We start from the raw sequence: 14,196 nt of genomic DNA, 5'->3' as shown, positions 1-14,196 counted from the left end.
GGGTGTTCTTTGTGTTGAGTCACTGAATTTAATCACAAGTTTAAGTACAGTGTCTTGTGTTAATTCCATTTTTTTTTTTTTTTTTTTATCAATCCAATAACTATTAATGCATTTATTTCATGACCCATAAATGTCTTTACAAAGAGTATCAGAAAGTTAGATAAAATATTATATTTTTTCTTTCGGAACTCTACGGCGTCCTCATCAAATTTGAATTTATTCATAAGAACTTTACATGTTCTTCATAAAAATCTCATTTACGTCTTTCTAATAGAAAACAAATTTAGTCTCGAGAACTTTACATCTTCCTCCTAAAAATTGAATTTATTCTTAAGAATTTTACTTCTTTTTAGAAAAATTGGAAATTTATCTCCAGTTTTTTATTTAATTTTTTTTTTTTATAAAAAAAATCACTTTAAAATGTAGATTTTGTAATTATATGCACATAGATATTATGTGTATATACAATGATCTAAAAGCTGAGGTATGGATTAATTTATTTTTTTAGAAATTCATTAATTTAAACTTCTTTAGGCATAAAAAAAGCTTTTCTAAAAATGATTATATTACACATTCAGTTTTACTAGGTGTGTATTTGTAATATAAATGTTTTATATATACTAATAAATATCTGACAAAAACACTTCAAGTCCAATCATACTTCAGCAGAAAACAAAATTCATAAGAGAGAACTATAGAAAGAATAAAATTATTCTTTATATATATATATATTTGTTTTTAGTACTTTGTAAAATTTTGAATTCTGGTTATAAAAAGTTCAGCTTACATACTGTTCTGGGAGGTTTCATTAGGCAATTAAATAGCTGAAGGTGTCATCTGTATAGACCTTGAGTGGCGGTAGGGCTAAGGACATATGTATCTAACAAAGACTAAAATGGTCGAAAATAGTTTTGATAATAAGTTTGATACCTGACAATCTGAAATGGTCGAAAATAGTTTTTACTTACTTAAGAACCCATTTTTTTCATGTATTTTCCATATCTGTCATACCTTAGAAGAAGTGCATTGTATGCAATTTTTTTTTAAGTTATATATATATATATATATAGAGGGAAGAAGAAGAGATAAATTTAAAAATAAAATAAAAGAGTGAATAAAAAATAAGGTTCAAAGAATTAAATTTAATTCAACAATTGTTTCAATTTTTAAAAAATTCAATCCACTATGGGATAACATTTTAACCAAAACAGAATTTCCAAAACTTGAGCAAAACACAACTATATTAGTAGCAAAATGGGGAAGTGCTTTGCTAACTTGTACAATGAGTAGCTATAGAATTTGTCATCTAACAAGTGACAATTAAAAATATTAACATACATAATATTTGCTTCATTAATAATATATTATTATTGCATTCTTGTCATCTCGGTCTCACAATATTACACAGTAATCTATTGGACGTGATTGGGCGTTTAACATTAGGCCAATGCCCTTTTGATTTGTTCAGGTACAGTACAGTACCGTACATCAGTTCTGGTAACTGATTCATAGAATTCTAGGTAATCTCCTCCTACCATTTGTTGTTTTTACTTCTTTCAGTGTTGTCACGAAGCCAAAACCTTAAAAACAAGGAGGAGGAGGAGGAGAAAAAAAAAAAAAAAAAAGGGAGTGAAAACAAATTAGTACTTCTTATCGTAGTTGAGAAAACTACCTTTTTCTTTGTCTGACTGAATTTCCCGACAAGCTTTGAAGCATAAACGCCCGTGTTTTACCATCTGGTTTTAGCCCCTTCTTCGGCATTTCCGTGTACAGCTTCTTTGCTGAATCGATCTTGCCTCTCAAACACATTCCTTGGATGGCAGTATTATAAAGAGATGAATCTGGAGCGACCCACTGCACGACAAACATTATGGAGTAAGATAAACAATATCCGTTGATGGCAACAATAAGAATAAAATGGTTTCGACAAACAATATGCGTTGATGGCAACAATAAGAATAAAATGGTTTCGACAAACAATATGCGTTGATGGCAACAATAAGAATAAAATGGTTTCGACAGCTAGAGGCCCCAGAAACAGCTGAAGGATAAAAATGCCACACTACTTTTCCCGGGAAAAAAAAAAAAAAAAAAAATTACAGAAGAAGCTGATTAGAATGATGGCATATGGACATAAAACATGCATTTGTACAAGTGAATTAATTCGAAATGCCCAAAGAGCGGCTGGTTGTCCACTAGCAATCTACATGCTCCAATTTCCAAGCCCTAACCACCGAACTCTATGGTCCCAAATCAAGGCTTTGTATCACCAGGAAAGCGCGATGTAGTGTTTTATCTTGGCTGGGACATGCACAATTCAACTATCAGACATTTTACCATAAAGAACTTTCAGCCACTGCAGAATTTCTGATCGTAAAAGGAGGAATAAATAAAAAATTACAATCTAACATTTTGATTCCACAATGACAACTGCAGTGAGACAGAGTAATCAAGTTTTAAGAGAATTGACGATTAAATATTGAATTTAAATAGGTTAGATAATGTCAATAAATGTTCACTTAAAATGCATTAAAATGATGGCATATGGAGATAAAATGCATTTGCACAAGTGAATTAATCTGAAATGCCCAAAGAGCATCCACTAGCAATCCAAATGCCACAATTTCCAAACCCTAGCCGCTGAACTCTATACAGACAGACGGTCACAAATCAAGGTTTTGTATTACCAGGAAAGCCCGATGTATTGTTTTAACTTGGCTGGGATATGCAAAATTCAACAATTAAACATTTTACTATAAATAACTTTCAGCTACTGCAGAATTTCTGATCTTAAAAACAGGGGAAAAAAAAAGTTACAATATATCATTTTGATTCCCATTATGACAACGGCAGTGAGGCACAGTAAGCAAATTTTAAGAGAATTGAGGATTAAATATTAAATTTAAATAGGTTAGATAACATGTAAATAAATGTTCACTTACATTCAGCATTTCCTCCACTTCATCCCAAAGAGAACCCCAAATGCAACCTCTTATCAGTGACAACAGAGTGAATGTGTCCGGAGCGCAGTTTCGGTGAACCATGTGCTCATAAACTTGCAATGCAACTTTTGGCTTCCTAGCCACCTCACAAGCTCCGATAACTAGATTATATGATGCAGTTGACACAGGCAGTTCAGAAGCTTCCATCTGCCACAGCAGCTGCAGAGCTCTATCCCATAAACCAAGCCTCTGGCAAGACATTAAAATGGTATTGTACAAATGTATATTTAATTGAGAGCTCTGTTCTTTTCTGATGCTCTCAAAGAGCCGAAGAGCATCAGTATGTCGATTTGTTCTGTGTAAGGCACCAAGCAACGCATTCCATGTGTACGCATCAGGTGCATGACCCAAAGATTTCATGTGGCCGTAAACCTTAAATGCTAGCTTGACTTTCCCGGCTTTCCCAAGTGAGTTAATCAATGCATTGCATGCAATCAGATTCGGCTTCAGTCCACTGTCACGCATCTCCTGGAAGACACTTAGCCCCAGATCACACTTCCCCTCCTTCGCACATGCTCCAATAATAGCTTGCATTTCATCATTACCTGGTTTCAATCCATTTCGAAGCATCTCATTATATGCATCAAGAGCTAGTTCGTTCTGACCACAACGAACAAATATGCAAACCAACAGGCGATAAGTGACAGTTGTTCCAACATGGTCATTCTCTTTCATACTTTCCCAAATTCTCCGAGTCTGAACCCAGTTGTTCATTTTGCCACAAACCGATATAATTGTGTTGTAAACAACTGCATCAAAATCCTTACTTTTTCCTTCCAATTCCTCAAACATGTGTATAGCTGCATCATAACCCTGAGAATCTGCAATTGCTTTAAGTACCAGGCTATATGTATGGCCAGTAGCATATCCACCAGCCTTCATAAACTCAAAGATCCTTAAAGCATCATCAAGCATTTCATTTCTCAGGAGGCAAGAGAGGAGAGAATTAAAGGCATGTAAATTAGGCCGAAGACCTGAATATTCCATGGACCTAAACAATTCCAGTGCACTTCTAACCTTATTTGTCCTACTGAGACCCAAAATCCGTTTTGATAATATCTCTTCATTCCTTTCCTCTAGAAAATGTACCCTATTTTCATTCACAGTGACCATCCCCTTTGAAACCACTGAAGGCTGATCAATACCACCAGTTTTAGACCCCGAGTCTGGTTGCATTTCAACATTCCCCCAAACAGGCAATTTCTTTTCCAACCCTATAGCAGTGAATTCAACCACTGAAGGCTGATCAATACCACCATTTTTAGACCCCGAGTCCGGTTGAATTGCCACATTCCCCCAAGCAGGCAATTTATTTTCCAAACCATTAGCCGTAAATTCTCCTTCCTCTTCTTGAAACAAGGCGTTCACTTCTTCACAAACCGACCCAAATTCAACACTAGAAACCTCATGCCTAGTGGATCCAAATACAGAATCCATTCTTTGTATCCTTGGTTGTGCAACTCCAATCCAAGTTTGTGTCTCCTCAGACATGGAGACCATGTTTAGGCCATAAATTCTAGCACACCTTCTGTTTGTTTTTATGTCTGAACTAATATAATTGCAACAAAGAACATAGTGATAATGGGTTCTATATTCATGACTCCTGGGGCCATTTGAGCGATTTTGGCAGTTATACCCATATGATTTAGGACCAACTGTAAGTGAATTACTCAATACATCTACCATATTTCGAACCCAAAAAGAACAAACAAACAAAATGGAGATTTTACTGTTCAACTAAGGCTATTTGTTTGGAGCTATAAGCTTTAATTTTTCAAACACTAGAAGTATAGTTCTCAAATTATTCACAACAATTCATGAACTTGAGGCTTGAAAACCAGAAAATATTGATTGTACTTTAAGAAAAAGAGTTCCATAAGAGCATATGTTTACCTGAAAATGGCTGTGAATTCTTAAAAAATAGGAATTTAAGGCAAACCCACGTAAGCTATGGTGGGAAAGAAAACTTCCTGAAACAAGATAGAGAAAACGAGAGAGAGAGAGAGAGAGAGAGAGAGAGAGAGAGAGTTACAGAATGAATGTCTTAAAAAAATCAAAGCAAAGGTGTCATGTCGTCAGGGAGTAGTAAACGACAGCGTTTGGGATGCGTTTTCTTCCATTTCTCCTCTTTTTTGGTAACATTTTTTTATTTGGTAATGATTGGATATCCAACTTTTATTAGTATCAATATCATATAGAATGAAAATGATAATAAGTTCACTAACTATAGGGGCTACTAATTTTAATCTTGAACATAGTGAATTTTTGATTGCATTTAAAGGGACTTGCTTCAACTATGTTCAAGAGTAATATACATTTTATTTTTTGAATGACATTATGTATTTTATTTTTAAAAATCACTGTTTATTTCATTGAACTAATTCTTATTTCTTTTGATATTTGGTTCTAACAAACAATCTAGACATTTTTGTTATAAAAAAAATTTTAAAAAAAGGGAAAAAAATTCTTCATCCTTCCCTTTTTCAAATGATGTCAAAAGTTTTTTTTTTTTTTGGTTGTTGATGTTGTTACTATAATTTTAAAAAACTATCATGAAATTTTCTAATATTTGTCAATTGAGTCAAGTTCCCAGAATATATTTTCTATCTGATTAAGCACTTGCTTCAATTTGGAATTCTTACTTGATTGAGCGAACTTATAAAACCGTGGAAAAAAAAAAAAAAACTGCGATTCCCAATGATGTATTAAAAATAGGACACCCTTCCCAACTTTAAGTGGATGTGAGGATGTATGTACATAATATCTACAAAAATTACATTATTTAGCGAAAAATTCTTGTAGAACAAATTAAAAATTGTGGCAACTCAAGTAAAAATCTGAAAATGTATATAAAAATTAAAAATCTTACTGAAAAAGTGCGTGACTTTTGAAATCTAACTACTGTATTGTTTAGAATACTCTAAAATTGTATAGTATGGTGAATATTTTAGATATTTAGAATTAATCCGGTAAATATCTTAGATTTTGAAAGTATTTTAGAATCCTATTCTAGAATATTAGGGACTCTTGAGTATGATATGAATCCATTACTCTTAACCTATAAATAGAAGTGGGAGCTAATAGTTCCCACATATAATCTATTTATTTAACATTAGGAAAAAAAAGATATGGGGAAAATTTGAAGATGAAAATAATTAGTTTGGTTCAATTTAATATGCTGTATAATTATTATTAATCAATTTAATTAATCCAGTAGGTGTGGTATCCAATTAATAAAATATATGTAGTTAACTCACCAAATACGGTTGAGTAACAGGTTTTTGAGCATACACATAATTAATTTGATTTTTTTTATTGTAGTTTAGAAGTGTCATTCAAGAAGTAATTATATATTCTCAGATGGCGTAACTTATTTTAAAAAAATAATTGTTTACTATATTAAACTAATTCTTATTTCTTTAGATATTTAATCCTAACACAATTGTGAAACATGCAATGAGGTTTTTGTTTAAAAAAAATCATGTTTCTATTTTTTTTTTCCCGCAAAAGATAAATCATTTAGGCTAGTTTGTTTAGATGTAAAAAAAAAAATTAAAACCTAACAATAATAACTTACTCATCAATTTTTAGCAAGTTATTTTACCATTCCAGCCCGATAGACTCACGTCAACCTCAACCTAAACCTTTGCCAAACACCAAAAGGTAAAAATAAAAAAATCTTTTATTTTCCCCCCATCTTCTTGCAATAGCAAATTTGAAACTCACTCGTGAAAGTATCAATTCTACTTGCCAAACATAGCAATTTTTTTCTTCTAATAATATCTTAAGGTTTTTTTTCTTATTATTATTATTTTAACAAACAAACCCGAAATATTCTCATATTTGTATTATTTTGAAAAAACATCATGAAACATTCTAATATTTGTCATTTGGCTGAAGTACCCAAAATATATGATTTTCTATCTGTAACGACCCATTCCGCCACATTGTATCATATTGTCCGATTTAGACCTGAACCTGCACGATTTTGCTCTTGGATTATGCCCTTGCTTCAGTTTGAAATTATCACTGGAATGCACATTTGAATGACCTGAACCAACTCAATGGCGTACCTAAAGGCTAAAACCATGCCATACCTACAAGAATATAAAGAGAGCTCGGATCGAATCGGTATATCAACACTTCCGAGGGAATAGAAAAATGTACAACCATTTTTCTGCTGCTTCCGCAAGTTCCCTTAGCTACAAAGCTAAATCATTTTAGCTACTAACCCTAAAATGTTCACATATGGAAAATATTGGAACCACCTTGGATCACTATATATTACAAAGCTTAAAGACATTAGTTGTGCCTAAACCATCACATTTATGCTGCTATTAATGGTAGTGAGCAGAGTGTAAAAGTTCTTTTCTTCAGACAGCAAGAAAAAACCAAAAACATGACTGTTTATGGTATTGGACCTTATTCACAAACATGATATGTGAAGAATATGGATTCTCCATTCTTTGCTGGGAGAATATGAAGACAAAAGCCAGACAAAAGACGGCCACGACATTTTCTATTTCAGCACTAGAAACACAAAGAATGACGAGCTAAATTCACATATGCAGCTTGACATGTAGCAGAGAAGGGCAAAACAACTTGCAACATCACCACAACATAAACAGCAACTACAAAACAGATAGCAAGACCTCATACCACAATGATAGATAATGGGATTACGGAATCTCGTCTCAATCATCGTTTGTCAGACCGAAAGCATCTCAAAGTACCTGATCTCAGTATAGGATGGCTTAGTTTTTGAGCCCCCATTGTTCCATTATACATCAGATGTATGCAAGAAATGGGAAATGGAAAATGGAAAGAATGCAAAGGCAAAAGAAGATCAGATCAGACAAGGTATGAAGATATGGTTCTGCATTGGCAAACAAAGAATTAAAACAATTATCAGAGCTTTCTAATTTGGAATTTCAAGGGATTTGTCATAAATAAGTATGTCTAAATTATTGTAGATCCTAATCTGTTGTTCAAATTCAAGTACATATCTGAAAGGCATATAATGTACATAGCACTACATATTTCACAGCACTACATATTTCATAGTAATAACCTTTTAAGTGAAGGATGACGGAAATGAAATGGTCTGCAATAGCTTCTAACCCTGAGACCAAGGACCCAAGGAAAGATTGAGCAGCAGCACACTCTAGTAAGGACAGCATCCAGCAATTGTTTAGCTTCCACCAAAAGGAAGTTGAATGAATCGCCTGTTAAAAATCCCAGCTCACCCAAGTCTAGGTATGATCCACCACGTGAGTGAGACAAATAAATCCATCCTTGCAATGACTTAAAAACCTGTCCAGTGGACATATTTTGTCAAATAAAACACAGTTCTTTATGCGGAGGTACAGGCAGTTAAACAGTACTAGATAAATGTCTACAACATATAAAATGAGCAGCATATTGGGAAAGCAGAAGGATGTCTTGGCCATTTCTCAAACTAATTGAAAAAAATAAAAAATAAAAAAAAAATAAAAATTCATTCCATAAAAAACTGATTTCAGAAGTGGCAAGATAAAATTAAATTACTGAAATTTGGATAAATATGTATGTAAGAATGATAGTGTTCACCATTGCCGAGTCTAATAAAGGCCACACAAAATAATCTTAGTTGACTACCTATATGAAAGGACTCGTAGGACCAAAAGTTGGTAAAGGCTTGGTAGAACAATAGTCAAGTGTCATGGTATCTCACTGATGAGAAAAGGGTAAAACACTGCGCAGAAGAAATATAAATGCCTAAAATCCATTTTGGCACAAAGGATGTTTGTGCCTTCCCCTGGCTTAATTAAGCACACCTGCATGTAGGCAGCATTTCACCATGCAACATGTTTCTATCTTAGAAAAATATTCCTTGCATCCCTTCTATTAAATTAACAGCAGGGCCTGACAACTTCTATTAAATTTTTAAGTAGATGAAGTAGTAGAAGGAATCCAGAAAGATTCTGAAGTCCACATAAGCAGAGTAATCCAATTGAAATGATTATAAATTGTAAAGATGTGCTGACCTATTTAGTAGTGATATCATACAACTGATATACCAGCCTCCCACTTGCATGTGAACAGAAAAGGGCAAGGGAAGGGGGTGTCTTACGACAGCTGCAAAGCGAGATCTCGAAATACTTATTATTTTATTAATGATAATAGTTTGCTCAGAACTAACATTACAGGTCTTCCTTTTTTTTTTTTTTTTCAATAAGTAGAAGTATCTTTTTTGCAAATTAAAGCAGTATAAAACTCATTTCCAATATCAGCTGAAGGATTGACACGGAAGGCGCGCGGGGGGGGGGGGGGGGGGGGGAAGTATCTTTTTTGCAAATTAAAGCAGTATAAAACTCATTTCCAATATCAGCTGAAGGATTGACACGGAAGAAGGGGGGGACATGTGTTAGAGGTACCTGGGTTTTCTTCCGACTTTCAAATATCACTCCAAATCAGATGACTCTTCTGAATCAGACAAAGGCAGGAGGGTGCAGATCCCAAGCAAATGCCCATTCAGGCACACATAATACTCGATGCAATCCTCGTAAGCACCTAATCTGCAGCTGGCACTTTGTGGAATCATTTGTGCCTGCAGCATGCTCCACAGCTTTGCTTTACAATAGGGGCACACCTGCGTCGGATGAAGCTGGGCTTTCTTTTGGATCAGCATCTTCTTAACCTTTGAATTGGCAAACGACTTAAAAACTCCCCGGAAAAATCCAACATCCCCTTCTTCCCCTTGATCAAGATGTTCGCAAGGGTCAGACACATACAAAACATCTGTTCTGCATTGCGGTAAAAGAAAACTTTTCCCTGATGTACTTGAGAATCGGGTCCTGTAAACAAAGTGGCCTGGAATATGAATGCTATTGAACAAGCCACCCTTGGGAGATCCAGTACAGTAAATAAGGAGCTTTCCGAGCGCCCTCCAGTTACCATCAATACACTGAGTCCCACTAGATTGCAAATCAAGCATCATCTTTGGGGCTCTTGTATGGCAAAACTCCTTCCAGAGTACTCTTTTGGCAAGATCATCAAACCATTTGCATGAACACGAAAGAGTGGCTATCAACTTAGGATTCCAGTTCAAATGCTGAAAAAGTAGAAAGATCACTTCTTCTGTCAGATGCCCTTTTGTGCATGCACAGCTTGCTGAGTGTACACAGCGGTATTGCTTTGTGATAATCATCATCTCCACATGCTAATATCAAAAGAGGTAACTATAAAAATCCATGTATGACTTGGCAGTTGTTAACTTAGAAAACATATTAACGGAGATGACATTGCATGCTCAAATTTCTATTTTAATTGTTAGAAACTAGGATCTCGTTTGATTATACAATTAAACGGTGAAATTTAGAATTCAGAAAAGATAAGGATGGTCATAATCAATGACAATGGCACTATATTCTTAATACAATTAGTAGAACAATTTTCTCATTCTTTTTGTCACACTGCCACGATGAAGTCTTAGAGTTATATCAGTCTGCATGTAAAATGTTATATTAAACTAGTAAAGTGGTCAATCACAGGATACACAAAAGGTGGGCACTGAGTGCATATGACTATCATGAGATTGTTGATACACGAATTTCACTCTTCTCAAGTGTCTGATCGCTCAAGCAATATAACATGGTGAAGGGAAGCAATGAACAAAGGCCATTACCCAGTAATGGGCCTGCCTAAATGGATTTTATAAAAGGTGGACTGCACACAGACCTAGCTTTTGACATTAATTTGCAAAGAGTTGCAAAGGACAGCAGTGAACAACTTATCAAAAAAAAAAAAGGACAGCAGCGAACAACAACACTGCTAAAGAAAAAGTACAGAATATTTAGGCACTTTCAAGGTTTAAGTTGAGGATCAAACTTTCACCAGGAAAAATATAGTGGGTAACAGGAGCAATGAATAATAAGACTAAAAATAGTTAACAAAATATTACAAGGTTTAATTCAAAGATTAAATCCTACAGACAAAATCTCATTTTATCAGGTGTCATATAGCAGTATATTGATTAAACATGAAAAAGCAATTTAACCACCAACATATGCCTAGAAGAAAACATAGTAAAAAATATTCACTTCATTTAATCTGACAGTCCACATACAGACAATTTCTGATTCATTCCTTTGGTCCAACAGCACATACAGATATTTTTCTGATTCTCCACATTGTTATGGTCATGGGACTATGGACTATATGGACAAGAAAAGGTCACACATCAAACCTCATATGAATACTTCATTAATTTGCACAAGAAGTTGGTTGTCATAAGATTATGGAAGTTGTCAGGACTATTTGGAAAACAGGAAAACTACATGCACCATAATCAATTCATTAGGTAGAACCATAGATATCGTAAATATAAATACTTGCAGCAACGCTCTCTCTATTCCATCCAAGTACTGAAAAACTTCAGAACAAGTCAACAAAAAAGGAGAGTTACCCATTGTTAAAATGCTCCAACAAAGTGCATATACATTAATCCCAAGGGGTTGGCTCAAGAGGGTAAGTCACTTGGCCCTAATGCCTCACAGTTCTAAGGTTCGACTCCTCTTGGGTGCAAACAATTCCTTGGGGGGTGGGTTGTGAGTATCAACTAGGAAAAAAAAAGTGCATATTTATTTGTGGTAGTGGTTCACCTTGTTTAACTTCTGCCCAATCAGGTTACATTATCCTCTTCCATTATTCATATTTATATATATATATATACACATATATATATATATATATATCAGCAATTTCTTTCTATATATACACAAGCACAAACATTATTGAATGTCTTTTAGAAAAGAACCCTATTCGAAGCTTGATAAATATTTTGTTCACGATGTTACCAGATTGAGCACTTGAAGTTTGTGGATATCTTTTGTAAGGTCTATATCATTTCTTTTGTAAGGTCATATCATTTCAGTAACCTCCCAAGCTCAAGATCCACAAGACCCTTTAAGTGAAAACTAAAGTTCTTCCACAAAACCAAATTAGAACCCACTAAAATATATATATATATATATATAATAATAATAATAATAATAATAATAATAATAATAATAAAGAAAATCTATAAAACTTTGCAAAGATCACCAATCTCTTCTTCCACTAAGTTCCAACACATGAATACATAAATTCCAAAATAAATTAACAGTTCACAAAAACCCTAATCCAAATCCAAAATCAACATTTACTTATTCTAATAAATAACCAGAATCAACACAGATTAAAAAATCAGTAACCAATTAACAAAATCCGAAATTGAATCAAACCAAACAAAACCAGTTCATTTAGAAGCAATCTGAAACTGTACAAGATCTTAATTGACTTAAAATCAAAACCCCAATTTCTCACCTCAGCTCACAGAGACCCTTTTCAGCATCACCTGAGAATCCTTAGACAAACATCAGATTCAAGCTGCACATGCTAGCAAGGGCAAAATATAGGAAGAAAAAGTGAAAAATTACCAAGATACATGCAAGAAATGGCCGAAAATGATCCTCCTGAAAAGGGTTATTTTCGTCCAGACAGGAAAAAAATCTGGTCACAGAGCTGCCATAACCAGATTCCTGAAATGGGAGCTGAGAGGAAGAGGGTTTTGGTTTCCATATCTGAAGAGAGAAAAATGATAGTATATTTATGGTAAACATACAGTGACAGGACGGTTATGAAGTTAGAAGAAGGTCAAGTTATTTAAAGCCAGTTACTTTCAGAAAATTATACTGCCACGTGGCGCTTACGGACAGGACTATGAAACGCCACTTTGTCTTGCTTGTTTCGATCCAATTGGTTGTCATTGGTCAAAAGGACCATCTCGTCATCAAGTATGCAACTTTGCAATTTGCCTCCTATTGCTTGATTGATTCGTCTTCCTTGATCTAAATTAATCAATTATTATAATATGAGTTTTATTTATTATTTATTTTTATTTGGAAATTTGTTTTCCAATCAAGATTAATTCTATTGAGTTAGGTTGAGAATTTGGAAATTTAGTATGGGTTTAAGGAAATTGAAAATTTTTCTATCATTTATTTCAATATTCACATTACCCAAACTCTTGAATGGATGAGTAAATTTATTATTGATTGCACAAATTTAAAAAATGACCGGAAGTAAATAGAATTTTAAATATCCATAACTCAATGATGCTTAAAATAAAAAGGTACTCAAGGGATAAAATAGGTGCATGAGCAATATATATACACATATGGCTTCCTAAATAGGGTTTTTTTTAAAATTAAAATTAGATTTGTATTTAATCATCAATTATTATACTTCTTTGATATTTTTTTTCTCTCTCAAAGTGAAAGTTAAAATCCGTGCAAGGACAAAGTGAAAAACCGACAAAGTGGAAAACCCTTGTTTGCTTGATTTTAATTCTGATAATAGTTTTTTGTTTAAAAAAAAGTGAAAACAGAAAACTGTATAAAAAATCAATTTGATTCAATTTTCTAAAAACTGTTTTCTGAAAAGGTCTATTTTTAAATAATTGTCTTTTAAAAAACTGTTTTCAGAGTTACAACCCAACACTCTCACGTAAGGGTAAATTATATAAAAAGATTATATTTTGGAATGTCAACTACATTAAACCTACTTTGAAAGAATTGTAGTGCATCTTACTGCTCACCACTGTTATACGTGTAATGTTTATGGACCGTAAAACACTTTTATTGCACCGAATCCACTTCTTAACCTATATATTTATAAAAAAAGAGTTGGATGCGTAATTAGTTGCGTAAAGTAAGATATAAAGATTCATAAAGCACCCTAATATGAGTGGAAGGTGACATTAATAAATAAGTTAGATTTAACGGTTCACAAAGCACTCCAATTCCAAGTTAGATTTAACGGTTCACAGAGCAGCACTCCAATTCCACTTGCTAAAAGAAGATTATTTGAAACTTTGGTCATAGTTGCACTTATTTCAATGTTAGAATTTAAAAAAATATTAAAACCTACTGGTGATAAATGTAGGCACATGAGTCTAAAATAGAGTACTTTGAATTAAAATAATAATAATAATAAATAAAAAAAAACAAATTATTTTTAACATAAAGTGTTCTAATCAGTAGGATTCATCCAACAACAAATATTGAAATGTATTTCTTCGACGGGACGTTATTTTAAGAGTTGTGGTCCAAGGGAACCGTACTGACCAAAACAAGATTATTTAACACTTGCGTATTTTTTAATTGCTGGGTTC

General features: G+C 33.6%; 2 protein-coding genes across 3 annotated transcripts; both read right to left on the bottom strand.

Annotated features, from left to right (window-relative positions):
- Positions 1-1,607: 1,607 nt before the first annotated feature.
- On the bottom strand, positions 1,608-5,024 carry LOC132315961 (pentatricopeptide repeat-containing protein At3g29290). Its single transcript, XM_059814425.1, has 2 exons — positions 2,943-5,024; positions 1,608-1,854 (listed from the first exon to the last, which is right to left on the bottom strand). Exons 1-2 carry the CDS (start codon positions 4,686-4,688, stop codon positions 1,669-1,671), a joined length of 1,932 nt encoding a protein of 643 aa, XP_059670408.1. The 5' UTR covers positions 4,689-5,024; the 3' UTR covers positions 1,608-1,668.
- Positions 5,025-7,898: 2,874 nt separating this feature from the next.
- LOC132315960 (EID1-like F-box protein 2) lies at positions 7,899-12,624 on the bottom strand. 2 transcript variants are annotated; one of them, XM_059814424.1, is made up of 4 exons: positions 12,461-12,624; positions 12,348-12,378; positions 9,419-10,203; positions 7,899-8,315 (listed from the first exon to the last, which is right to left on the bottom strand). In XM_059814424.1, exon 3 carries the CDS (start codon positions 10,192-10,194, stop codon positions 9,445-9,447), a length of 750 nt encoding a protein of 249 aa, XP_059670407.1. In that variant the 5' UTR covers positions 10,195-10,203; positions 12,348-12,378; positions 12,461-12,624; the 3' UTR covers positions 7,899-8,315; positions 9,419-9,444. The 2 variants fall into 2 exon arrangements, with proteins under 2 accessions (XP_059670407.1, XP_059670406.1); XM_059814423.1 differs by having other exon boundaries at positions 12,348-12,623.
- Positions 12,625-14,196: the final 1,572 nt, after the last annotated feature.

This window comes from Cornus florida, unplaced genomic scaffold (genome assembly GCF_030987335.1).
Source record: "Cornus florida cultivar Cherokee Brave unplaced genomic scaffold, ASM3098733v1 CherokeeBrave_3.0.0_Hap2_Chr07, whole genome shotgun sequence".
Lineage (NCBI taxonomy): Eukaryota > Viridiplantae > Streptophyta > Magnoliopsida > Cornales > Cornaceae > Cornus > Cornus florida.
Note: the sequence above shows the minus strand (reverse complement) of the source record. Positions and strands in the feature narration are given on the sequence as shown.

Coding starts and splice junctions, on each gene's coding strand:
- LOC132315961 (XM_059814425.1), bottom strand. CDS start 4,688: ATGGTAGATGTATTGAGTAATTCACTTACAGTTGGTCCTAAATCATAT. Junction 1,855..2,942: donor AAGTGGAGGAAATGCTGAAT/GTAAGTGAACAT, acceptor TTTGTCGTGCAG/TGGGTCGCTCCAGATTCATC.
- LOC132315960 (XM_059814424.1), bottom strand. CDS start 10,194: ATGATGATTATCACAAAGCAATACCGCTGTGTACACTCAGCAAGCTGT.